The sequence below is a fragment of the Polypterus senegalus genome, chromosome 9 (genome assembly GCF_016835505.1).
Source record: "Polypterus senegalus isolate Bchr_013 chromosome 9, ASM1683550v1, whole genome shotgun sequence".
NCBI classification, from domain to species: Eukaryota; Metazoa; Chordata; class Cladistia; order Polypteriformes; family Polypteridae; genus Polypterus; species Polypterus senegalus.
In genome coordinates this window covers 136,191,331-136,217,581 of record NC_053162.1, presented here as the reverse complement: position 1 = coordinate 136,217,581, position 26,251 = coordinate 136,191,331, and the positions used below count along the sequence as shown (strand labels likewise).

The 26,251-nt window shown below is 41.3% G+C and overlaps 1 protein-coding gene across 3 annotated transcripts in view; it reads right to left on the bottom strand.

The window, feature by feature from the left end:
- Positions 1–26,251, bottom strand: part of layna (layilin a) — a 93,121-nt gene that overhangs the window by 38,215 nt on the left and 28,655 nt on the right. For all 3 annotated transcript variants that reach the window (XM_039763953.1, XM_039763955.1, XM_039763952.1), the window contains one exon: positions 8,944–8,988. In XM_039763953.1, coding sequence (XP_039619887.1) covers positions 8,944–8,988 — 45 coding nt within the window. The remainder of the gene's footprint in view (positions 1–8,943; positions 8,989–26,251) is intronic.

The window sequence follows — 26,251 nt, the reverse complement described above, 5'->3', positions numbered from 1 at the left end:
ACAGGTTGCTTCTTTTTTGGCAATGACTGCATACTATCTATATTTCCTGCCACAATTATCCTAAACCTGTTGCATTTGCTTCTAGAGCTTTTAAACCAGGTGGACAAAAATACTGTCAGTGAGCAAGAGGTATTGGCATGTATCTGGGCTTGTGAATGGTGGCACATGTATCTGTAAGGTCGTACACTTACTCTAAGAACTGACCACAAAGCTCTCACTGCACTGCTTGCTACATCCGGTTCTGGCCACCAGCCACAAAGACTACTCCGCTGGTCCGATCGTCTCCAGCAATACAATTTTAAACTCCAGTATACTCCCAGGCACCACAATGTGGTGGCTGACCTATTGTCTCCTTTTTCAGCTCCTCCAGCCATAACTCCTTGCCATGATTCTGCTGAACTTAAATTTGTCTGGTTTCTTCACACATGTCTGCAAGCCATGGTGTCACTCCAGGAGCTGCTTGATGCCTCAGAGCAAGATCATGTGCTCACTCAACTTTGTACTTTTATCAGGCATGGGTGGCCCACTCAGGTACTGGCTGCAGTAATATCATTCCATTGTTTCAAGGATGAATTTACTTGCCGGAATTATAGCTGCATTGTCCATGGTCTCTGTACTGTAGTACCAAGGTCTTTCCAAGTACATGTCCTGGCTATGGCGCATGAAGGCCATTTGGGTATTGTCTATGTTAAGCAACAATGTCACAACCTTGTGTGGTGGCCAGGGATAAAACTTTAAAAAATGGCATAAGAACACATTTGGTGGATGGATGCACATTTCTTTTGACACTTTTCCAGACGCTTCTTCATTACAGAGCTACACAGCATTCAACTGCAGGCAGTACAACAGCAGCTTTTATGATTGGTCGTGAACTTCAGCCTCAACTGGATCATCTCAACCATCTCTTCCCACTGCAGTTCATACACTCAACAATGTGTCCAAAAACCAGAATAAGATGAAGTAACACTTTGATAGGTCACATTGGGTCAAAATGAATGACTAACTAACATAACTGTATAAGAATGGGACAGGGTCTGGAGACCACATCAAGATCACAAGTTGAAATCTTTTTGGTCTTCTCCTTTAAAAGTAATAAGCCAGTTAAGACCTGACATATTTTGTCCAGCTGATGGTTCCCAATGGCATGTAAGTTGCCTCTGCAGGGCACCAGCACCCCCAGTACAAGGCTGAGTGGCTCGATTCAACTGCAGGATCATCTGGCCCTATACAGACTGACGGCCCTAAGATATTGCACCCTCCCACTGAAACCATCTACAGAACTTGGCCAGCAAGATTCAAAGATTTTCTTACTGATTTTTACTGTTAAGTAGTCATTAGAATAATATAGGGTGGTCCAGATCTAATTATGCAATTTACATTACGCTATAACAACGTGCAACTCAGGATGTTGGAGGAATTTGGACCGCCTGTAGTGCATAGGAACATGATCTCCCAAATCAACGAAATGTTTGACCAGACTGGTAGTGCCAATCACCCGAAATTGTATTGTTTTCCTGCATTGCATTAAGAGTTGCATCATTAGATCTGGACCACCCTGTGTTTGGTTTTTGAAAGAAGCAAAGAAGGGAAAAAAAAGATTGTTCTGTACAGTTTCAATTATTCCTATAAAAGTCCAACACTCATGTTATGGTTTTCTTGGAGGCAGCATATTTGGTGGGTTAAGGGGGAAATGCTATGTTTGCAATATGTACATTTTAGACAATGTGTGGTTGTTTGCCGTAAAGTGTTTGGGGGTTAGATGGAGAGTTTTGGCAAGAATGGGGATTCTGGAACTCCTCTCTGAGACAAACTGCACCGATCTGCCCTCTTATTGTATGCAACAACACACACACACACACACATATAGATCTAGCACAGCTACTGAGTTTCGCACATTTAAGAAGTGCCTCTGTTTGCTTTAATGTCTTTATGTCATTTTGAGTATTGCATCACTATATGACAAAACAACAGCAAACAGAGTTTCAATAAGCATTGTGGTCTATGGATGTTCAACGTGTTAAAACACTGTAGCTATTTTGTTATGGCATGTTTGCATTTCCAATTAGACCTTAAAGTTAAATTTCTTTGGTTATGAGTTTAGATGTGCAGTCACAAGGTGGGTTCTGTGCAGCCCTGGTCCAGGGTTTATTGGCATTGTTGGGTAGATTTGTTGATTCGGTATTCTGAGAACTGAAATGTCCATTTCCTGTGGCTATCAGCCCTTTTGACGGAGTGTGACACACAGTTTACTTCATATGCATATTTTGCACTTCATATTTTCATGAATGTAGCTGCCAATTCTTTCAAGCTTATATTGACTCCTACACTATCATTGTAACGCTGAACATTAAAGAACACACACAGCAACTGTGACAGCATATCGTTCATGTTTACCATTCGTCCATTGATGCTGTTGAATGCCAATGTATAATCTGATGTTACAGAAAGGTCCCTTGCATCAGATTTTTATTTTTAAAACATGCATTGTGCTCTTTGTGCACTGACACACATTTATATATCAAATAGGGTTTTATTAGGAGACTTTTTGACTGTAGATAGTTCATCATAAACAGACGCTTGCTGTCTGTTGGACCTGGTTAATGAGAGCACCTCTGATCTCTGCAGGTCAAAATCGCCGTTCCTACTGTACTTTGAGCACCACCTTCATGAGGTGTTGGATTGGCTCAGAAATTTGACACGTAGTGAGCCATCTAATTGTTCCCACCCAGTTTTAAACAAAATGAATCTATGGTGTTCTCCAGACGTATTGTATATATCATACATCCTGCTTCAGCAAGACTACTCGCCAGCTACTAGTTACCCAAGGTGAAGTTTGCTCCTTCTACCTCTAATTTTTGGCAATCCAGCAAATCGTTTTAGTCTCTTCCACACGTAAAATCTTTCAAATTTTCAAGTTTACTGGGGCTAGACTGTTGACCACATATCAGGGTAAACCAATAAATCAGCAGCATTCACACATGACAAGTAAGGCTTAGGGATCCTGGAAACAGGTAAGTGTCCTTCAATTTCAGATGTTTGTGCAGCCATGGATGAGCGCTATCTTTCATTTGTTACTTCATTTTTTTTGGATTATTAATACAAATCACAAATTTACACCAGTTTGAAATATCCGACAAAAAAAGAGGTTATGAGCACTAAGGCCTGCAGTAAACATGGACTACAATCACCTCAATCTCTCTGGATTAAAAACACCTCTTTAAGCTTTGGTTATATTGTATTTCTTTTTAGCTAAAAAAGTATATATTTTATAAAGTTAGCTTTGCTCAGTTACTATATAGCAGTTGTAAATGCGGAGATTATCCCTGTTTTAAATTCTTAGCAACAGCCAAGCTATTCAACCAATGTTGAGTCATTGTTCAATGGAGGTTAGGTTTTGATCAATTTAAAAGGCTCAATTTTGAAACTGACAGAGTACATCTTTACTATTTTTTATTATCATTATATTAGTTGTACATGAACAAGAATAATTGATTATATTTCTTAAACAGAATCCATAGGTCTAACAAATGTATTTTCCTTTTTCAAATCTGGATGTACAGGTAAATGACGATGACAGAATAAAATAGATTTTAGTAGAGTATAAATGTGCCAGCTAATGCTTGATATTATCTGTGTTGTTATTAATTTATTTCACGGCTTTTTCTTACAATGTTAACAGAAAATCTAAACCCAAGTGATTAAATTCTTTAGCTATAATGGTGTCAAAGTTAGACTAAGTCTTCCAGTGCATATTTTTAGAAAAAATCAGAACAGAGAGAAAGATGAAGTGATCATTGTGTTTCCCTGGGTTGCCATAATAATAGTCATCCTCTTACACCACTTTACGAATTCAAGTCCCATAAGTTCTTGTTACATGATAAAGATATTTTAGTCTGCTGCTTAGTTGCTCTTTGTTTTTTTTGGCACCCATTACATCTTGTCACCCTTCACTGACATTACTCTTCTCATCATTGTAAGTTGACCATGGGTATCATAAACCAGTATGTGATGGGATTAATAACTGTTACTTCATGGGAGCAAATCTATTTTAGGTTTATGGGGAAAAAGATGAGTTTACACAGCTTTAAAAAGGGCAACTTTCCATATGTAGAAGAAATTAGAATCTGGAAGTCAGACTGCAGCAACAATATATCAATATTAGAGAGAACTATTTAAAATGTATCATACTTATCATGCAAAAGTAATTAATCAGTAAATAGACCTGTTTTAGAAACTAAATTTTATTTAAAACAATTGTTATACTGTATGAGTTAGTTCCATGTAGCAAAATAAAAGTGTATTGACCACAGATGGGTATCTAGTGGTCCCATGTGCTAGATGCTGAGTGAGGCCTGATGGCTTTAGGGAAGAGGAATCTGGATATTAAAAAGCTGGCACCCCTAGCTTCTCAAAGAAAACACCATATGTTAAGAGGATGTCTTATTTATCTCCAGGAGGCAAAAACGATGTAGAAGCCATTCCCTGAACTGAGTCGGGCAAAAAATATGCTTTACATGAGCTTTGAAATTATAAATTATAAACTTGCACAGAAAAATGGCTGGTTATTAAAATGGGCTTTACGGTACAATGGCATGTCCGCCTGTTTCAATCAAGTTGTGCATTTACAAACCTCTGCTCACTGGACATGCCTTACATTCCAGTACTTCTTGTTGCCTTTTTTCTTTGGACATTTCAGCCTTGTTGTGAACACACGGAGGTATGCCACAGGGTTTGGTATCTTACCCCAGCCATTTGCCTTTTTTCATTGGACATTCCCACCCTCTTGTGGACGGCAGACATTACGTGCAGGAAAGGGCTCATATGCTGGCCTGCCAGACATCTTATTGCTATATATACACAGGGCCATATAGGTTTGGATTTTTTTTTCTCCCTAAATAATAAAAACCATCATTTAAAAACTGCATTTTGTGTTTACTTGTGTTATATTTGACTAATGGTTAAATGTGTTTGATGATCAGAAACATTTTGTGTGACAAAAGAATAAGAAATCAGGAAGGGGGCAAATAGTTTTTCACACCACTGTATGTATATGCTCTATATATATAAAATCCTAAGCCTAAAAGTGCCACAATTTTGTGCAATGATTTCATGTGACGTTTTTATTCATGTGTTTTGTCACGCTTTAAATTGGGCTTATTTTAAAACCTACATATATACAGCAGATGTAGTAAGGGTGACAGCAAGAAGGGTTCTTGGTGTGACATCTGGACCGAGGAAGGAGGAAAAGGAAACCTGGTGATGGAATGGGGAAATACAGGAGAGTATACAGAGGAAGAGGATGGCAAAGAAGAAGTGGGACAGACAGAGAGATGCAGAAAGTAGACAAGAGTACAAAGAGATAAGGCACAAGGTGAAGAGAGAGGTGGTGAAGGCTAAAGAAAAGGCATATGATGAGTTGTATGAGAGGTTGGACACTAAGGAGTTAGAAAAGGACCTGTACTGATTGGCTAGACAGAGATGTGCAGCAGGTTAAGGTGATAAAGGATAAAGATGGAAGCGCACTCACAAGCAAGGAGAGTGTGTTGAGCAGATGGAAAGAGTACTTTGAGAGGCTGATGAATGAAGAGAACAAGAGAGAGAAGAGGTTGGGTGATGTGGAGATAGTGAATCAGGATGTGCAACGGATTAGCAAGGAGGAAGTAAGGACAGCTATGAAGAGGATGAAAAATGGAAAGGCCGTTGGTCCAGATGATATACCTGTTGAAGCATGGAGTTGTTTAGGAGAGATGGCAGTGGCATTTTTAAGCAGATTGTTTAACGGAATCTTGAAAAGTGTGAGGATACCAGAGGAGTGGAGAAGAAGTATACTGGTGCTGATATTTAAGAATAAGGGGGATGTGCAGGACTGCAGTAACTACAGGGGAATAATATTGATGAGCCACAGCATGAAGTTATGGGAAAGAGTAGTGGAAGCTCGGTTAAGAAGTGAGGTGATGATTAGTGAGCAGCGTTATGGTTTCATGTCAAGAAAGAGTACCACAGATGTGATGTTTGCTCTGAGGGTGTTGATGGAGAAGTATAGAGAAGGCCAGAAGGAGCTGCATTGCGTCTTTGTGGACCTGGAGAAAGCATTTGACAGGGTGCCTCAAGAGGAGCTGTGGTATTGTATGAGGAAGTCGGGAGTGGCAGAGAAGTACATAACATTTGTACAGGATATGTACGAGGGAAGTGTGACAGTAGTGAGGTCTGCGGTAGGAGTGAGGGATGCATTCAAGTTGGAGGTGGGATTACATCAGGGATTGGCTCTGAGCCCTTTCTTATTTGCAATAGTGATGGACAGGTTGACAGACAAGATTAGACAGGAGTCCCCATGGACTATGATGTTTGCTGATGACATTGTGATCTGTAGAGAGAGTAGGGAGCAGGCTGAGGAGACCCTGGAGAGGTGGAGATACGCTCTTGAGAGGAGAGGAAAGGAATGAAGGTCAGTAGGAACAAGACAGAATACATGTGTGTGAATGAGAGGGAGGTCAGGAATGGTGAGGATGCAGGGAGTAGAGTTGGTGAAGGTGGATGAGTTTAAATACTTGGGATCAACAGTACAGAGTGATGGTGATTGTGGAAGAGAGGTGAAAAAGAGAGTGCAGGCAGGGTGGAATGAGTGGAGAAGAGTGTCAGAGTAATTTCTGACAGACGGGTATCAGCAAGAGTGAAAGGGAAGGTCTACAGGACGCTAGTGAGACCAGCTATGTTATATGAGTTGGAGACGGTGGCACTGACCAGAAAGCAGGAGACAGAGCTGGAGGTAGCAGAGTTAAAGATGTTAAGATTTGCACTGGGGTGACGAAGATGGATAGGATTAGAAAGGAGTACATTAGAGGGTCAACTCAGGTTGGACGGTTTGGAGACAAAGTCAGAGAGGCGAGATTGCATTGTTTTGGACATGTGCAGAGGAAAGATGCTGGGTATATTGGGAGAAAGATGCTCAGGATAGAGCTGCCAGGGAAGAGGAAAAGAGGAAGGCCTAAGCAAAAGTTTAAGGATGTGGTGAGAGAGGACATGCAGGTGATGGGTATAACAGAACAAGATGCAGAGGACAGAAAGATATGGAAGACGATGATCTGCTGTGGCGACCCCTAACGGGAGCAGCCGAGAGAAGAAGAAGAACATTCTTTTCAGAATTTATCGATCTTTAATGTGAGCCAAGTGATTTAACCACGCCCAGGGCCGGAAATAAAAGGCAAAGAGTAGCTGTTGTACAGGCTTTTAAATGTTCAAAGCGCCGCGTGAGATACAGATCACATGGCACAACAGCAGCAGCAAGCCAGCAGCTGATCGGGCAAAGAGGAGGTTAAAAAAAAAAAACTGTTTTTGTTTCCCATTGTATCTCATTTAAGAGGGGGTTTTGGAGGAGCAACCGCGTCTCCTTGGGGTGTGTTCAGCCCCCCTCTTCACAACACGATTGGCAGAGACGTGAAGTGGCTGGTGTGTGGAGCAGGCCAGGGAGGATGGCGCGAAGCAAGTAGGGGGCGAACCTCCTAGTATATATATATATTGTGCCAGGCAGCCGGGGTCCGTGCCCACCAGGGACGCCCCTGCACACTATATTTAGGGGGTGCAGCCCTGGACAGTGCAATACCTCCCCCTGGACGCTAGATGGCCACCCCCTTTGGGTTGGAGCGGTGTCTCTGTTTAACACAGGTCTCAATGGGAATTGGAGTTCGGTGCAGCAACTGTTGGGTCCCGCAGGCACCACCAAGAGGTGCTGTGTTTGGGACTCCTGAGCCCGTGTGGGCAGCATATTCATCACACCCGGAAGTGAAGCTGAAACTCGGCGATCAAGTACCTGGAGCACTATGAACTATGAAAGGAGACAGTGACCCCCACTCCGTGGCCAGAGTCAGGTGGAGGAGGACAAAGCTTGCAGAGGAGGAGTGGTGGTGCAGGAAGAGAGAGAAAAGTGCATGATTTGTTTGTGTCTGTGATTTGGGACTGTGTATTGCCTGTGGGACACAGGGAAGATGTGTGCCCACAGGGGAAGAAAATAAATAGTTTTATTTATTTTAGACATGCCTCCCATGTCCAATCTGTGTCAGGTTAGGCGCTATATAGCATCCATCTTGCTATATATATATATATATATATATATACACTGTGTGATTATACAGTATATATATATACACTGTATATATATATATAGATAGATGGATAGAGAGAGAGAGAGAGAGAGAGAGATAGAGATATGGCAACTATATGCTATGTGATGGGTTACTAAATGGGAGTAAACATGAAATATACTGCCATGTTGAGGGTTATTTCATTTGCTATGTTTGGTTGTATGCAATATCTGAACATAAGAATTTCTACAAACAAGAGACCACTCAGCCTGTTAAATTGTCTGGCTTTCTCATAGATAAGCAGTCAGAACCTCTTGTCCAGATGTTTATTAAACTCTGTAAGGGTATCTGCTTCAGTTAGAAGGCATAGTAGCTCTTACAGTCTGGTGACGTTTTGTGTAAAACAGATGTTTCCTGATACCATCTCAAACACATTTCCTTGTAATTTCCACCAGTTGCCTGCCACATATGATTTACTATTTCGCTGAAACACTTCTGATGGATACATTTTTTAAACACATTTGAGAATCACAAACCCCTGGATTAGTCCTGTGTTGCTTCAAGATTAAAGAGGTTTAGTTCCTGTAGTCTGTTAGAGCAGGACATGCCCCCTTACACCTGGGATAAACTTGCTTGCTCCTCTCTGTTCAGTTTCTACAGCTGCTGCTTTCTTGTAAGTTGGTGATCAGAACAACATGCAGTACTCCATCTGACCAGGACATTACAGAGTTTGAGCGTAACACCACTTGATTTACTTAAGACAGTTTTTACAATGCATGCTGACATTACATACAATTTTTTAAATTCTTCTTCATATTGCAATCAAGATGAGAAAGTGAAAATAAAACTTTGAAAACTCACATACCTGTATGGGTGGAATTGCCAGCCTCTGAGGACACCAAGACTTTATCTGTGAAATGAAATGACAAATCGTTCAGATTGTTTTATGGAGTACTTTGGCATTGCTGGTCTTGCTGAACTTACTTTGCCATGGGTTTTCTTGAAACCACAGAAAGATTTGGGGATTTTGCCAAAATCAGTGAAATGCATTTAAGTCAATGGGGAAGGAGAAACTAGTTTTGAGTATCTTATAATGATGCAGTGGACTTTTAAGTATCTCTGAGGTCTAGGGATGCATCTGGAAACTCTGCTGGACCAATTATAGTGGCCACAAATGTGACCTGAGCTGTGAGATAAAAATGCTAACCACTACACCATCACACCTTCCTCAGGTAAAATTAATACAATGAAATATCTGTACAGTAAAATTTCTTGTGCACAGTGTCAACATGAGTAGGAAGAATGAATTCACTGAGGATTGGCCCCCCCAGATGCATAAGAGATAACAGTGATAGAATATAATATTAGTAAAGGAAAGTGTATTGCAAACAACAAGAGCAAGAAGCAAGAGTTCACTGAGACTTGGCCTGCACAAGCCCAGTTCACAAAAAAGTTACAGAAAATCAGAGGGAGAGCAATAGAGAGGGACAATCAAAAGACCCATCTAATCCATGAAATTAGCAATGGTGGGTGGGAGGTGGTCTGCAAACTGATCAACTAACCATGTCCAGCATATCCTTATTGAGCTGGCAACTTAAATCTAGCCTCATGACCCAAAACTCCATTGGGTCATCATAGAGTCGTGTGGACTGATGCACCCCATGTAGTCAGGCCTCTGGTGGGGACTGCTGCTGCTACCGCCTCCCTCTGTCTCAGTGGGTTGTTGAGGCTGGAAAAAAAAAACTCTCCACACATCAGATTGCCACAGTAGGTAATTTGAGGGATTCATTCACTAGCCACCCAAGGACACCAAATTAATGTACAGTAAGTCCCCTACATACGAACCTTCAAAGATCCATCCATCCATCCGTTTTCCAACCTGCTAAATCCGAACACAGGGGTCTGCTGGAGCCAATCCCAGCCAACACAGGGCACAAGGCAGGAACCAATTCCAGGCAGGGTGCCAACCCACTGCAGGACACACACAAACACACCCACTAGGGCCAATTTAGAATCGCCAATCCACCTAACCGACATGTCTTTGGACTGTGGGAGGAAACCCACGCAGACACGGGGAGAACATGCAAACTCCATGCAGGGAGGACCCGGGAAGTGAACCTGGATCTCCTAACTGCGAGGCAGCAGCGCTAACCACTGCGCCACCGTGCCACACGTTCAAAGATGTGAACGTGTATGTCCAATAAATTAAAATTATTTAAATAAGTGAAAAATTCAAAATTGTAGCATAACTTCAAATTCCACTGCAGCGCATAAGTTAGTTTGCGTGTCTGGCACTAGAAGCGCAAAACCCAAGCTATTACTGTATACATTCTCAATCATGTGCATGCATCCTCTGCAAATGGTTGTACTTTTAGCTCTATCTCTGTTTACGCTGAGTTGAAGTGTTTTATGTCAAGCCTAGGATGTTTGGAATTAAGGGTGTTCAACAAGAACACGACGACGCAGTTGGAAACTCATTAAGGGTAAGTTCTTCTTCACTCAGAGAACCACATTAACATGCCATACAAAAATCAAGTAGTGTGGTGGAGTGCTGACAAAAATTTTGTTCTCGTCGACTTGTCCTAATCGATCTTCAAATAAGAGTATTCCATCAGGAGTAAACTGGACTTAGCGAGGGTGGCTCTGAGACTTGGGATCTGCACCAGAAATCGAAAGGTTGCCGGTTCGAATTGCTCTATTCTCTTGGACCCCTTGAGCAAGGCCCTTAACCTGCAGTTGCTTCGTCATGGGTATGAAGTTAATCTGCATTCCAACAAGCAGGACCTCGAACTTGCAGGGAACATTTGGGGGCTGGTGGCAGGATTGGCACTCCAGTCACCTTAAAAAACCTCACACTGCTCTCGTGTGGTGCTGAGGTGTCACCCACTGCTCTCGGGTTCCAAGCCAGGTGGTTCATTGTGTGGTGGGTATGGCAACACGCAATCAGCGCATGCTCCCAACCTCTTTGACGTCAATTCAAAACCATTCATGAATCTTCACCGCAAACACTTATGGGGCATCAATATGAAGTGATGGGCAGTAGGTGTCGAATGATGATGCCATCCGATTGCTCACTTTGTGGCAGCCAGAAGTGAATTTGAAGACAATCACGAAAGCTTGTTTGCAATGGTAAGTGAGTCTACTGTACTGAGATCAGCTGATAGAAAACAATTGGAATTGAAAAATAACTGAGTTGTTTGTTGTTAAAATGCACTTGAAATCTAAAACTAAAATACAAATAAAAACTTTCTAGAGCACTTTCTTGTTTACTGTACAGTACAAATATTTTTTTGATAGGAATTGAGGAGAGGTAGGCTGGGTCTGCATACGTAGGCTACCTGATAGCACAAACAGTAATATCAGCTGACAGAAAACAATAGAAAGAAAAATGAACTTTCTGTTGTTTATTGTTAAAATACACAAGAAATCTGTAACAAACTACAAATATTACCTTTTAAAATCACTTTCCTCTGTACAAATAGCTGTATATGTTTACTATAGGAATTGAGGGTTGTGTTCATTGGGTGCCTTGGCTAACTTTGCTGGACTTATGAACAAAATGGACTTTTGAACGCGCTCTCAGAACGGAACCTGTTTGTATGTATGATGCTAAATAAGTTGGAAAAGAATGATTTTTAACTTGTGCTTCGCTCACCCAAGGACACCAAATAAATGTAGGAAATGGTGTATGCATGTGCGAAAAAGAATTAATTAAAGGAATCAGTTAATTAATTATCAGTTTTGACTTTGGCAATGACAGTAATTAATTAAATAATTTGGTAAGGCTCATTTTCTGTACCTTTCTCTGTAAGAGGGGTTCTCAGCCTACCGGCTGCCTTACGTTTACTCGATATCAAGGTAACTTAAGCACATTTATTTTAGGAAACAGAATGATACAAGTTTCGGTAAACATAAGGATTACAGAAGTATGATAAGTGCCTATATATTGAAATATCCATAGCAGTAGAGTGTCTGATGAAGGGGCCTTAGCTGCCTCGAAAGCTTGCATTTGTAATCTATTTAGTTAGCCAATAAAAGGTGTCATTTCACCCTACTTTCTCCTGTATATATTGAAATGGAATATAGTATGCAAGACAGACAAACATAAAACACAGAAAAGGTTGGCTGTTTACAGGTTATTTAGAGTTCTAATTTACCTTGGCAAAGATAAATAGTTTTATGATACAAAGTCTTTAAGGATGACGTCCGATGCTATGTGGAGTTATTTATTGTTGGTGCTGTGGGTTTAAGTGGAGGACTCTTCTTGCATTGGAGTGCACTCTTGGTTTCTGCTACATTGTCCTTCGTACATGGTGTGTTGTGATGTGATGCTTTTCTCAGCTCGCTGTTAGGCTCTTTGGTGTGCCTTCTGCAACTTTATAGGGAAAAGAATTACTCTTTCTGGCACAAGAATGGAGGTCCTGAAGTTCCCTTCTTAAAGTAATGGCTGCTTTTCTGCCTTCTCAAGACAGGGTTTAGTCAAAGGCACTGAGCTTGGCTTGGCAGAGTGCATCTCAGTGCTAGTTGAAGGTGTCCAGCTCCAAGACTCAATTGAGAGTGGATTCCAGGCCAGAGAAAGTTTAGGGTCAAAACCATAAACACTACCATGCAGCAAAAGTCAATATGAAAACCAAATACAAAAAATGTACACAATTCTTGTAACTGTAAACCAATCAAGCAAAATAATCACGCACAACATTTTGTTTCAGTATCCTTAAACGTCAACAATGGAGTATCATCATCTTAAATACCAGTGCGTATCTATCGTCATATGCCACCCTTGCTATTTGCCATGGGATAGCAACAGAAGCCATTTCTAAAAGCAAAACCCAACAAAATAGAGGCACCCGTAAACAAAATTGGTTCAGAAAAAGGTAGAGAACAAAATAAACAAATAACAATAGAAAGTGAATCAAGAACTCAGAATCAAAATTAAAATTAAAAAAAAAAAAATGCAAAAATAGATGTAGCCCATAACAATATCAGGTCAGGTCAGGCCAGGTTGGGGAGCATGCATTGGTACAACATGTTGCTGCACCCACCACACAACGAAACAGTTTGGGATCCAGGTTGGCCACCCCCCAGGCAGACACACAGTCCAGTCCCGCCCCCTGGAAATGATCATCTGTCTGCCGCAGCCATTTGTTAAGTGGGTGACCCCTTGGCCTGGTCCAGCCACTCGGGTGCTCAACAATGAGAATCCTGCAAACCGGATCAAACACAGGGAATCGCACCACATGGCTGTAGTGTGGTAATTGACGCTCTAACACAATGCAGGTAATGTGCCTCATTCGGGACTCAATGAGCAACTGCTCATTTGACAAAAAATCAAACCAGTGGTACTCAAGGATTCTCCAAAGAGACACAGTACTGAAGGAGTCCAGTCTTCATCTCAGCTCGCTGGATAGCGTCCATGTTTCGCTACCATACCAAGACAAGGACTCAGAATCAGAGCACCAGGACTCTAAAGACCTTCGTCCTTTTGCATAGATATTGGGAGCGCCGCACAATATCCCCAAAATTATAAAAAGCTGGCGGCAGTATGATGGTGTGAGGGATGTCTTCTTGGAACACATTAAGGGGGCTGATTCCCACAGAAGAGCATCTGAATGGTAAGGTGTATATAAATATCATTGTTCACCAAGTTCATCCCTTCATGGCTACAGCTTATCAACCACGTCACGAGGTCCAATTCATCACCAATTGGTTCCAGGGACATGACAGTTAATTTTCATTGCTTCAGGGACCTACATAGTCCCCAGACGTCAATCCAATTAAGTATCTTTAGGAGTAGGTGGAAATTATTGTCTGCACCAGGACTGTACGATAGCCTAATTTTCACCAATGGTACAACATGCCTTGAAAAATGTAATTTAGCAATTTTAAAGAATCAATGCCCAGACAAATCAGACCAATGGAAGGAATTATTAAGGATAAGATTGAGTAACACATGGCAAGGACAGGAGTTATTCTGAACAGTCAGCATGGGTTCAGAAGAGGGAGGTCGTGTTTTACTAACATGCTGGAATTCTATGAGGCGGCAAAAAAAGGATATGATCAGAATGGTGCATATGATATTATTTATCTGGACTTTCAGAAAGTATTTGATGAGGTGCCACATGAGAGGTTGGGCATCAAATTAAAAGAACTGGGAGTTCAGGGTGATGTTTTTAGATGGATGCAGAATTGGCTCAAACACAGGAAGCAGAGGGTGATGGTGCGAGGAACCTCATCAGAACTGGCCGATGTTAGGAATGGTGTTCCACAGGGATCAGTGCTAGGGCCACTGCTATTTTTAATATATATATAAATGATTTAGATAGAAATATAAGTAACAAGATGGTTAAGTTTGCAGATGATACCAAGATAGTTGAATTAGCAGATAATTTGGAATCCTTTATATCATTACAGAAGGACTTGGGTAGCATACAGGCTTGAGCAGATTTGTGGCAGATGAAATTTAATGTCAGTAAATGTAAAGTATTACACATAGGAAGTAAAAATGTTAGGTTTGAAAATGCAATGGGCGGTCAGAAAATCAAGAGTACACCTTATGAGAAGGATTTAGGAGTCAAAGTGGACTCTAAGCTATCAAATTCCTGACAGTGTTCAGAAGCCATTAAGAAGGCTAACAGAATGTTAGGATATATAGCACAATGTGTGGGGTACAAGTTCAGGGAGGTTATGCTCAACCTTTATATTTCACTTGTGAGACTTGTCACACACGTGCGCATGGGAGGCAGCTAAAGGGCTTGAGTAAGGGCGGTTCCGAAGCATGCTGGGATGTGGCAGAGTGCACTGACTCTTTTTCTCTCTTTCCTGTAGACCATTCACGGGAGATCCCACCTGGCTCTCTTGACGTCACTTCCGGGACCAAACCAATGGAAGAAGACCTTGCCGGCCCCGGCCCCTGTGATGTCAGGTCCAGACTCGAACCAATGGCTGAAGACCATGAGGCCAATCACTATGGTCTCACTTCCTGTCTTCCCCTTTAAAAACCTACACCTTTTCTCTAGTCCCTCAGTCCTGTTTTGGTCTCGGTTGTGTGCACATCAGTGCAGTATTCATTTAAAAATGACTTTTGCAGCCAGGAAACCAATTATACAGGTGGCTGCCCCAAACCTTACTATGACTCTGTGAGAGTTTTGTGACAGGCCTTATCTTGAGTACTGTGTGTAGTTTTGGTCTCCAGGCTACAAAAAGGACATAGCAGCAGTAGAAAAGGTCCAGAGAAGAGCGACTAGGCTGATTCCAAGGCTACAGGGTTTGAATTATGAGGAAAGATTAAAAGAGCTAAGGCTATACAGTTTAAACAAAAGAAGATTAAGAGGTGACATGATTGAAGTGTTTCTAAATTATGAAGGGAATTAGTACAGTGGATCGAGACTGTTATTTTAAAATGAGTTCATCAAGAACACGGAGACACAGTTGGAAACTTGAGGGTAAATTTCGCACAAACATTAGGAAGTTTTTCTTTACACAAAGAACCATAGAGACTTGGAATAAGTGACCAAGTAGTGTGGTAGACAGTAAGACGTTAGGGACTTTCAAAACTCGACTCAATGTTTTTTTGGGCTGGATGGCCTGTTCGCGTCTAGAGTGTTCTATTGTTCTAATGTTCTAATAGAAATCCATGCTATTCTGAAGGCCGAGGGAGACATAACATGCCACTAGATAGGTAAACATAATGAACTGGCAACTCAGTGCACAATCAATCATTGGACTCAATTTTTATCAGTTTTAATTTTCTCCATGTCTAAAGCAACCAAACTATCAAGACCTACTCACAGAGATTGTAAAATCCGAGCTCCAGGTGCACTGACCTTATATAAAGGAACAACTGAAGTGTCAGATGTGCATTTATAGGGATAAAGAGACTCGAGATTGGCTGACGTGATAAGCAGACATTCAGTTAGTGCACAGTAACTTTCTTTACAAAAAAGCTTCTGGAAGTTCGTTACTTTAGCTCTTCCCTGACACCAGAACTGATGTAATGACCTAAATGAGACTCTTGACCATCATTCTCTAAATGTGTATTTTGCATGCTGGACTGTATGTCATTTCTTTCAGCTTTCTGGTGCCTGCTGTCATTGGCTCTCCTAGATATCTGTGATGCACCTTCAGCAGTAGAGGCCAGATTGAAGCTAAACACAAACCTTTCTGCTAATCCTACATTGAATTGATGACCTATTTACCTTTGTGATTTGGCTGTCTTGAGCTGTGGATTGTTTTGCATAGCATTTATTTTTGCTGCTATATACGTGTAGTGCATTATTTGATAATCTTGTATTAAGTCTACTGTTATGTAAATCCACGTAACAGTTTATCATGTAAAGTAATCTCATGGGGGAACTGGATGACATATTTAGGATAAACTGTCTTCTTTATTGACTGGTGACACAGTGGTTAGCACTGCTACACTTTGATCAAAGCCCCATTATTACCTAGGTGCAGACCCCACCCCATATCTGCATGGGTTTTCCTCCTATACTCCAGTTTTCCTTGCTCATTTCCAAAGAGATACAGTTTAGGATAACTAGTATTTTCAAACTGGCCAAGTGTGTATGAGTGGGCCCTGCAATGGACTTTCATCCTGTGTGGGGTTGTATCCCATCTTATGTGCAGTACTTTTGGGATAAGCCATAGACCCTAATGCCTGAGTTGAGTAAAGTGGGTTTCAGAATGGGCATCCCACCCAGAACGGAGCACATCCCATTATCTGGACTGGATGCCAGTATGATGGCCCAAGCAAACTGACCGGAGGGACAAAGAAATAAATTTGCACCGGGCCAGTGCACTACGGCAGACAGACTGAGAAAAGCCAACAACTGAGAGTGGTTCCATCCCTCATACGTCAGGCGGCACTGGTCCTCATATGGGAACCCAGTCGAGACTCCTGCAGGGATGCTTGGGAGATGGAGTCTGTTGGGGTCCCTGGGCATCAAGAGAGGGTGTTGTCCCTCCCTATTTTTTCTACTGCCCCAAAGTGCTTCTTCAAGGACATACTGTGACATCGGAAGCATTCCTGGGTCTGACTTCACTTGATTCAGAGCTAGGAGGCAGTGGGCAACACTCTGTGAAGGTAGAGATGGAGGAAGAACTGGTTATAATTGTGTATTTTTATTATTGTGGCCAATTACTGGCAAAGAGAACTGCCATGTGAAATAATTCTCCGTTATTTTATTATATTAATTAACGCGAGATGTATTGCTGTGTCTTGGGTTTGGATCTCTCTGGCACCCCCTTGTGGTCACAGTGTTGTATGGATTATAAGGTTTTACTGTATTAATAGTACAACACCAATGCAATTTTATATCAAAGAAGTTGGTCTTAAGTGTCTTATTTAGATTGATTCCTATTAGGGACAAGATCTATAAATATTTACTGAAGGGAATTTTTTTTTACTTTTCCCTACACATATCAAAACTATTATTGCATGTCCATTATTGCATATATTATTGCATGTAATATTTATGTATTATATATTAATGTATTATATATTATTGAATGTCCATGGGTGCTCCAGTTTTCTCCCACAGTCCAAGGGCACGCAGGTTAGGTGAACTGGCATTACTAAACGACCCTTGTGTGTGCGTGTGTGTGTGTTCACCCAGCGATGGCCTGGCGCCCTGTCCAGAGGTTGTTTCTGCATTGATGCTTGCTGGGATAGCCTCCAGCATTCCTGCGACCTGCTCAGATTTGAAAATAGATTAATGAAAGTAGGAATTTCACCGTACTCTATACATGACTCTGTATAATCTACATAAAGTACTCATCCCACCTTGGAAGTTTTCATGTTTTATTGTTATGCAGCATTGAATGACAATGGGTTTAATTGTTTTATATTACACTGATCAACAGAAAGAAAACATCTTAATGTCAAAGTGAAAAGAGATCTCTGCCAAGCAGTCTAAATTGATTACAAATATAAAACACAAAATAATTGATTGCATAAGTATTCATTCTTATGAATATGACACGCCTAAGTCATTGCTGGTGCAGCCATCTGTTTTTAGAAGTCGCATAATTAGTTCAGTGGAGATCGCCTCTCTGTAGTCAAGGGGTTTCAAATGATTGTAGTAGAAATGCTCCTTATCGGGAAGGTCCAACTTGTGGTCAGTCAGTATCATGCCCTAATCTACACAATAAAGACAAAAGAAGACACCAAGCAACTCTGTGAAAAGGTGATTGAAAAGTACAAGTCAGAAGATGAATGCAAGAAAATATCCAAGTCACTGAAAATCCTTTGGAGTGCAGTGAAATCAGCCTTTAAGAAACGGGAAGAGTATGGAATAGCTGAAAACCTGTCTAGAGCAGGCCATCCACAAAAACTGAGTGATCATAAAAGAAGAAGACTAGCAAGGGACGCCAACAAGTGACCTATGAGAATTCTGAAGAAGTTACCAGATACAGTGGCTGAGATTACAGGACCTGTGCGTACAGCAACTGTTGCCTGCGTTCTTCACCAGTCACAGTTTACTGAGAGAGTGAGAGAGGGAGAGGTCTGGAGCACACGCTGATTACAGCATGCCGCAGATGCGCCACACAATGAACCACCTGGATTGTTACCCAAGTGCAGCGGGCTGGAGTGCCATTCCTGCCACCAACCCCCAAGCTTTCCTTATAAATTGGAGATTAACGCCATACCCAGGACAAAGCAATTGCAGGTTGAGGGTCTTGCTCAAGGGCTCAATGGAGTAAAGTCACTTGTTACGTTTATGGGATTCGAACCGGCAACCTTCCAATTGCTGGGTCAGATCCTTAGAATCAGAGCCACCATAAACCACTGTTAAAAAGTACACATGAAATTTTGTCAGCAGGCATGTGTGAGACTCTGAAGTCTGTTGGATGAAGGTTCTATGGTCTGACGAGACTACATTTGAGCTTTTTAGCCATCAGACTAGATGCCATGTCCAAACATTGCGCATTTTCACAAATGCACCATCCCTACCTTAAAGCATGGTGGTGGCAGCATTATGCTGTGAGGATATTTCACTGTAGAAGTTTCTGGAAAGGGTATGAGAGGAAAAATAAATGCAGGAAAATACAGAGAAATCCTGGAGAAAAACCTAAAGCAAGAAATCTGTAGCTTATGAGAAGACCTGCTTTCCTGCAAGACAACAACCACAAGCATAAAACCAAATCTACACAGGAATGGCTTCAAAACAACAATGTTAATGTCTTGGAGTGGCTGGGTCAGAGTTCAGATTGCAAAGCAACTGAGAATTTGTTGCCAGACTTGGAAAAAAGCTTTTCACTCACAACCACCATGCAACCTGACAGAGCTTAAGCAACTTTGAAAAGAAGAATCGGGGAAAAATGTCAGCGTCCAGATGTGCAAAACTGATGGAGACAGAGCTGTGCACACAGACTGACGGCCAAAACAACTGTCAAAGGTGCAGCTACTAAATACTTAGGCAATCAGTTATTTTGTGTTTTATTTTTATAATTAATTTAGATCATTTTGCAGAGATCTCTTTTCACTTTGAAATTATTTTTTTTTTCTGTTGATCAAAAATGCCAAAGTAAATCAACTGTGATGTAGTGCTGCATAATTCTTAAATGTGAAAACTTCCAAGGGACTGACTACTTTTTACAGGCTCTGTATATATGCAGTATGTAGGGAAAGTATTATGAAGGGGTTAAATTTCAATTTTTGGTAACACTTTAGTTCAGGTACTACAAAAATGCATCTATTATTAATTTACTCTTATGTAACAAGACCTTAACAAAGGCTTCTTTTGGTCTTCTTAACACTTATAAAACATAATTTGATGAGTTATTTGTCTCTGGGCAGTGGGGCATATTGATATAATGGTAAAACTGACTTGTTAATATGAAAGATTGACATCTCTTATATTAAATATGTAATATCAACAGAAATGTGTCTCATTTAAGCAAACACAGACCACTCCAAAGTGACATTTTGCTAGTAGGTCACATTGCAGAGACAAATAAACACCTTACTGATACTTTTTAAGTGTTATGACGACCCAAACATGTGTATGTTAAGGTCTTATTACATAATAGTACATGAGTAATAGATGCATTTTTGCAGTACCTAAGCTAAAGTGCTACCCACTGAGTCTAAATGAAACTCATCCCAGTTGCCACCACTAGAAAATCCATCCATCCATTCATTATCCAACCCTCTACATCACAGGTGTCAAACTCCAGGCCTGGAGGGCCGCAGTGAGTGCAGATTTTCTTTCTAACCCTTCCTAATCAGTGTCCAGTTTTCACTGCTAATTAACTTCTTTTCTCTCTATTTTAATAGCCCTGTTTTGAAGTATTAAATATTAATAGTTTTAAGTATTTAATAGCCCTGTCTTAAGTATTAAATGACAGCCAAACAGAAATGAGACATGAAACGAGCCAACAGATGACCAGCTAAATTGGGGCTTCAAACTCCAACCGGTTCCTTAATGAGAAGCTGATTCTCACTGTTAATTAAACCCGTTATTCAATTCTATGCCTTGTTGCTGCTCTCTTTTTGCCACAGCAGACATTTCTAAAACTGTTGATATTCTGTTAACCTGAGGGATCAACCTTACTGAGACCTTCATCTTTATTTTCAAATTTTGTTTGATGGGTACAGGTGAGCTGGTCATGTCCTGCTTGTTTTATGTCTCATTACTGTCCGGCTGCTAATTAAGGAAAAAACAACTAAGGGGCCTGAGTCAAGCTAATTAAAGCCAAGGCTATAGAAGTTAATTAGACTCAAAAACTGGTCACTAATAAAAAAGAAGGTTAGAATGAAAACCTGCAACCACTGTGGCCCTCCAGGACTGGAGTTTGACACCCCTGCTCTATATCCTAACTACAGGGTCACGGGGGCCTGCTGGAGCCAATCCCAGCCAACACAGGGTGCAGGGCGCCAGCCCACCGCAGCACTATAAAATCCTAGGAGCTTATTATTTTTGACCCCAATTGCTCTGGCAGAGGCTTTTTCTCAATGGGGACAATCATTTTAGTTTATTGAGCAGTGATGCTTTGTTCTTAGCCTTATTTTCATGTGACATGGAGTGCTGAGTACTGGTGCCCTCTGGTGGCTTAAATATGTGAAATAGGAATAAGTGTGAAACACCTGGCCTTTTCAAAAATACATTCTGTTCCTGTTTAAAGTATAAAAAAAAGCCCACAGCCTGTTATCTAATTATGAATCATAAAAGACACACAGCAGGATCTTTTCTGAAAGAAAATCTCAATGATAGAGTTATCAAAACAAAGTACTACGTGTACGCACAGGACACAACCTGCCCTTTGCAGAATTCACAGAACTGCCTGTTCACAAGTAGGCATCTGCCTTAGGACAGAATTTATGGGCACTGTGCCCTTCACTGCTGCACACTTTTCAGTTTTTCAGAACAAAATGACATTTAGCTGCTTGATTTACTACTGTGAAGTGCTTGAACAAGTCAACAGTTTGGAGGGTTTTGCTGTAATGCTAGTACTTGGTATGGTCACTCAAGCCATTGTGGTGCTCCAGACTTGCCAAGCTTTCAGCTAAAGTAGAATAAGGTGAAGTAGAGCGTTAGCTAGGGATTGGGGCATCTTCTGTACTGTCCACATCAATGCCACAGAGCAAAAACAATCTTCCAGTGTTGTTTGTAACTAAGGGCTTCATTATTAATGAAATTGAAAATTACAACATTAGAACAATTTTAATGAGAAAAGACCATTTAGTTCAACAAAGCTCAACAATCCAGTTTACCAGATTTCTCCAATATTATGTCAAGTGAAGTTCTGAAACATCTTTCGCAGCCAGTTAGAAAAATTGAAAATTGAATTGCTGCATGCTCTCTAAGCCAGGGCACACTTTTAGGGAAAGCCCATGATGGCCACAGTTTGGGGTATCAAAAGAGACCAAGGAGAAGATGATCATACAAAAAGCCAATTGGGCTGTCGGGCATTTACTCCCAAAACAGAACAGAGTTTTCACTGCCAGGCACAGCACCTTTGTATAGTGCCATTAAGTATCACAGATGTCCAGTCACACATAAGCAGTTGGTGTATACAAGGTGGCTCACCACAGTTTGGGAAGGTTTCCCCACAAGTGTAACTGAGCCATTTAACAACCCTACATGGTACTCATGGTCCTGTTGAGATGCTTGTGGGTGATTTTATGTGGTATGACAGATAGGGGGCGCTATCGCTCCCTTGAACCCTTGTCCACGACTCCAAACACCAGATAAAAGTCCAAAATTTGACTTTATTAAATCTCCACAGTGCACAAACCACCCTCTCCTCCTCTATATTTATACAATCACAAATACAATAACAATAACTCAATCCTCCACTCCCAGACGCGTTGCCACCCTTGGACCCAGCTCAGCTCGCCGTCTGGGAGCTCCCGTAGTCCTTTTAAATACCCTGACCCGGAAGTGTTCTCAATCCCCAGTCCATGTGATCTTGTATCTCTTCCGGGTCAGGTAAAAAGTCCTTTTCTTCACCTTGGAAGCCCGTCGCTCTTTCTTTGACGAACGTCCGGGTCATAGGGCACAAATAAGTCTTTGGTCCTCCCTGCAGCTCCCTCTTGTGGCTCCTGTGGTATCCAGCAGGGTCTTGTATAAAAACTACATAGTCCATGACTCGCTGCTGGTCTTCGGGGCACCTCCATACTGCAGGGAGGGCTCCATCTGGCGGCCTGGGGGTATTGGCCGGGATGACAAGCCGGCCACATCTCACAGTGGACAGTAAAAAGAAACAGGAAAAGGAAGGAGTAAGTAAAGCAGTGTTGACATAACAGGCTGAGCTCAAGCTAAACGTGCAGGGGAAGGAAAAACGGTGCAATTGAGACAGTGGCATAGCTAGGGGCGGGCGGAAGGGGGTGGACTGCCCGGGGCGGCACATTTTTGAGGGTGGTATTATTGGTCAAAAGGCTCAGTACAATTCGTGTGTAAGCAGCAGGGTTTGGAAAAATATCATTCGTGAATGAAAAAAGTAAAATTCTCTGATTTGTATCCACAAATGCAAAAATTATTTTCAGACTGTCCTGTGACGGCATCAGACACAGCAGTTGAAATTTATGAGCCAATAACAAAAATAAACATAAGCATTACACTGATAATTTCTAGGAAGATAAAAAACTAATTTACAATTTATAATTCTGTTTTGTTATCAATCCGAATGCATTCTTGCTCTGCGCAGAAAACATCCCCACCCATCACTTGTACACTGCACTGGTTCTGGTTTTCGCAGCGTAATGATATTTAATTATAATTATTGTTTTGTTTTGCAACAAAACTGAACTCCTGCAAATTGGGACCAAAGTGCAACTTAATAAAATGAGCTCCTTCACAGTCAATCTTGGTGGTGATCTCATCAGACCTGCCTCTACTGCAAAGAATCTTGGTGTCATTTTTGATTCCTCCCTTTCTTACTCCACCCACATAAATCACATTAAGAAACGTTCTTACTTTCACCTCCGTAACATATCTCTTGTTCGATCCTTCCTCTCCTATTCTAATGTTGAGAAACTTGTCCATGCTTTTATCACATCACGCATCGATTATTGTAATTCCCTACTGGCAGGTGCCCCTTCTAATCTTATATCACAGCTCCAGCTTATTCAAAACTCAGCTGCAAGAGTCCTTACTCGAACCAGCAGCAGCGAGCACATCACACCCGTCCTGCTCCACCTTCACTGGCTCCCCGTGTCTTACAGAATCGAATATAAAATCCTACTAATAACCTACAAAGCCTTAAATAACCTTGCGCCAAACTACATCAGTGACCTTCTCCATCACTATGTGCCTGTCTGCCCACTAAGGTCCTCTGATTCTGGCATTCTTGTTGTGCCCCACACTAATCTACACTCCATGGGTGACAGCAGGGCCTTCAGCTGTATAGCGCCCAGACTCTGGAATGACCTCCCGAAATTATTCAGGTCAGCTGACTCCGTGAATTCTTTTAAAAAACAACTCAAAACTCATCTGTTCAGGAGGGCTTTTAGCTCTGCATGACTTTATTAGCCTTCTTTAAGTTCACCTCTATGTCAAGATGCTCATGTAACCTGTGTGTGTGTGTGTGCTAGACCATCAATTATGTTGTCTGTTAGGATTTTTCTCTGAATTTACTGTCTTAATCTTCTTTATTTATTTATCTGGTTTAGTACAATGCCATATACTGTATACCCTGCCATTCTTTCTTAAACTCTGTGAAGTGCCTTGAGCATGGGAAAGGCACTATATAAATAAAATGTATTACTTATTATTATTAATAATTAGAACATGGCTTATCAGTGTGTCTATACTATATTCTTGTCAAGTTGATGCTTATAAATAATTATACGTGAAAAATTATTGCTGTTTCTCTATATATGAATAAATCTATGCACAATTTATCTTATTTTTTCTCTATACGTCATTTTAATTTTCTATTTAAATAGGTTAACATTTTCAGATATGTTGGAGGGCTGCAAATTGAAGCACTGCCCTTCCCTGAGCGGCACGAACTCTAGCTATGCCACTGAATTGAGACACGTCAGTGAGATATTCCCTGGTACTGTGAATCGTCCACATGTCCACCAATAACACTCAGTATGCAAACAGCGTAGATTGCAATTTCAAATAACTGGTACTGATGACTCTGGGTGATCTAGAATCTTGTGCCGCACAGATTATGTGAATAGGTTCTTTGCCACTGCAGGAACATTTTTCAGGAGCCAGGGAGTTTTTAGAAGCTGAGGAACTTTTGTAGCATTCCCACCACAGGGACTCGAGCCATTTTCAGTTCCTTGTACATTTTTAGCTCCTACTCCAGGGTACGCACTTTTTGTTCAATCAGGAATTGTCATGGTGATTGGTTGACCACAAGCATTGGCACCATCTTACAAATCTGTTAGTAGACTTTGGAGAGTAATTGGTGAAGACAGGGTGCCTCACTTTGCACTGCATCACTCTTCATAGCCACCTCTCTAATGCACCACACCTTGCGATAATCTCCCTCATGAAATAGCAACTGCTTCAAAGCAAGAGGGGTCCCCTGTGAACTTCGCACTGCATCACTCTTCATAGCCACTACCCTGGTGGGCCATTTTATGCGCCACATCAAAGCATTAATCTCCCCTGTGAAGTCACAATCGGTTTGAAGGAATAATACGGGCTGTGAACTCTCGAACAAGCCACACTCAAACCTGCTTAGTCCTGCTTAGGAGAAGGAGGCCATTCAGGGTTCTGCCAAGACATAAGATATTGCATGGTCTGTTTCAGTGCTGGCAGCAGGAACAGTGAGTGTGCTCTGCAATGGACTAAGCAGGAGTAAGAAGTTCAGCCAGGAAAGCCAATTAGTGATTTCTATTGATGAAAATGAAATTGCGCTTTTAACACATTCTTGTTTTTTATGGCGTGTAGTGATCTGGAGTGTAGTGATGTGTTTCATGTTGATTAAGCATGCAAGGAAGAATTTCACTGTACTCTGTACATGTGACAATACTACTACTATTACTACTATTATATGTGAAAAACTGCACTGTGCCTGTACTTGCTGCTGACCAATAAGTTAAACCTATGGTCATCGAAAATCAGACCACAACAAGGTAAATGTAAGATGTTGGTGCTCAGTAACAACATTTATCTACAGTTAAATTATATGTTACCAAACTGAAGGTGTCAAGCGACTGGAAGCAAAATTGAACATATGGTATGAAAATGGTGTTAAGGAGTACATCAGGTAAGCTGATTTGCATTTTCTATTAATTAAAATGAAGTTCTGTATCTTAATACAGAATTGTTTATCATGCCACCCAAGAATGTTAATGTGTTACATGTTGGTTGACCATGCAAGTAAGATTTTCAGTGTATTCTTTACATGTGACAATGCTGAAACTACTAGTAGGGGTTACCAGGCAGCCAAGCTGCTCACCCAATTTAAAGATGACCTGTTACCCAGCTGCCATCCTTTTATTGTTCTGTTATTGTGATGAAATTCTTGCAAATCATTAACATAACAGTAGCTCTGAGTGGAAGGCAGGAAACAGCCCTGGATGATGTGCCAGTCTGTTGCAGCACTACTAGAATTACAGTAACTGCAAATACTAGCAGCCCTGGTAGTACTTCGCCTGGGGGGGGGTTTCTGTGCCAACTTTAAAGGTGTACCACGGGAAGCCAAAAAAAAAAAGGACAAAAGTCCATCTTTTGAATTTCCAAGCTTTACCCTACCTCTGGATTACA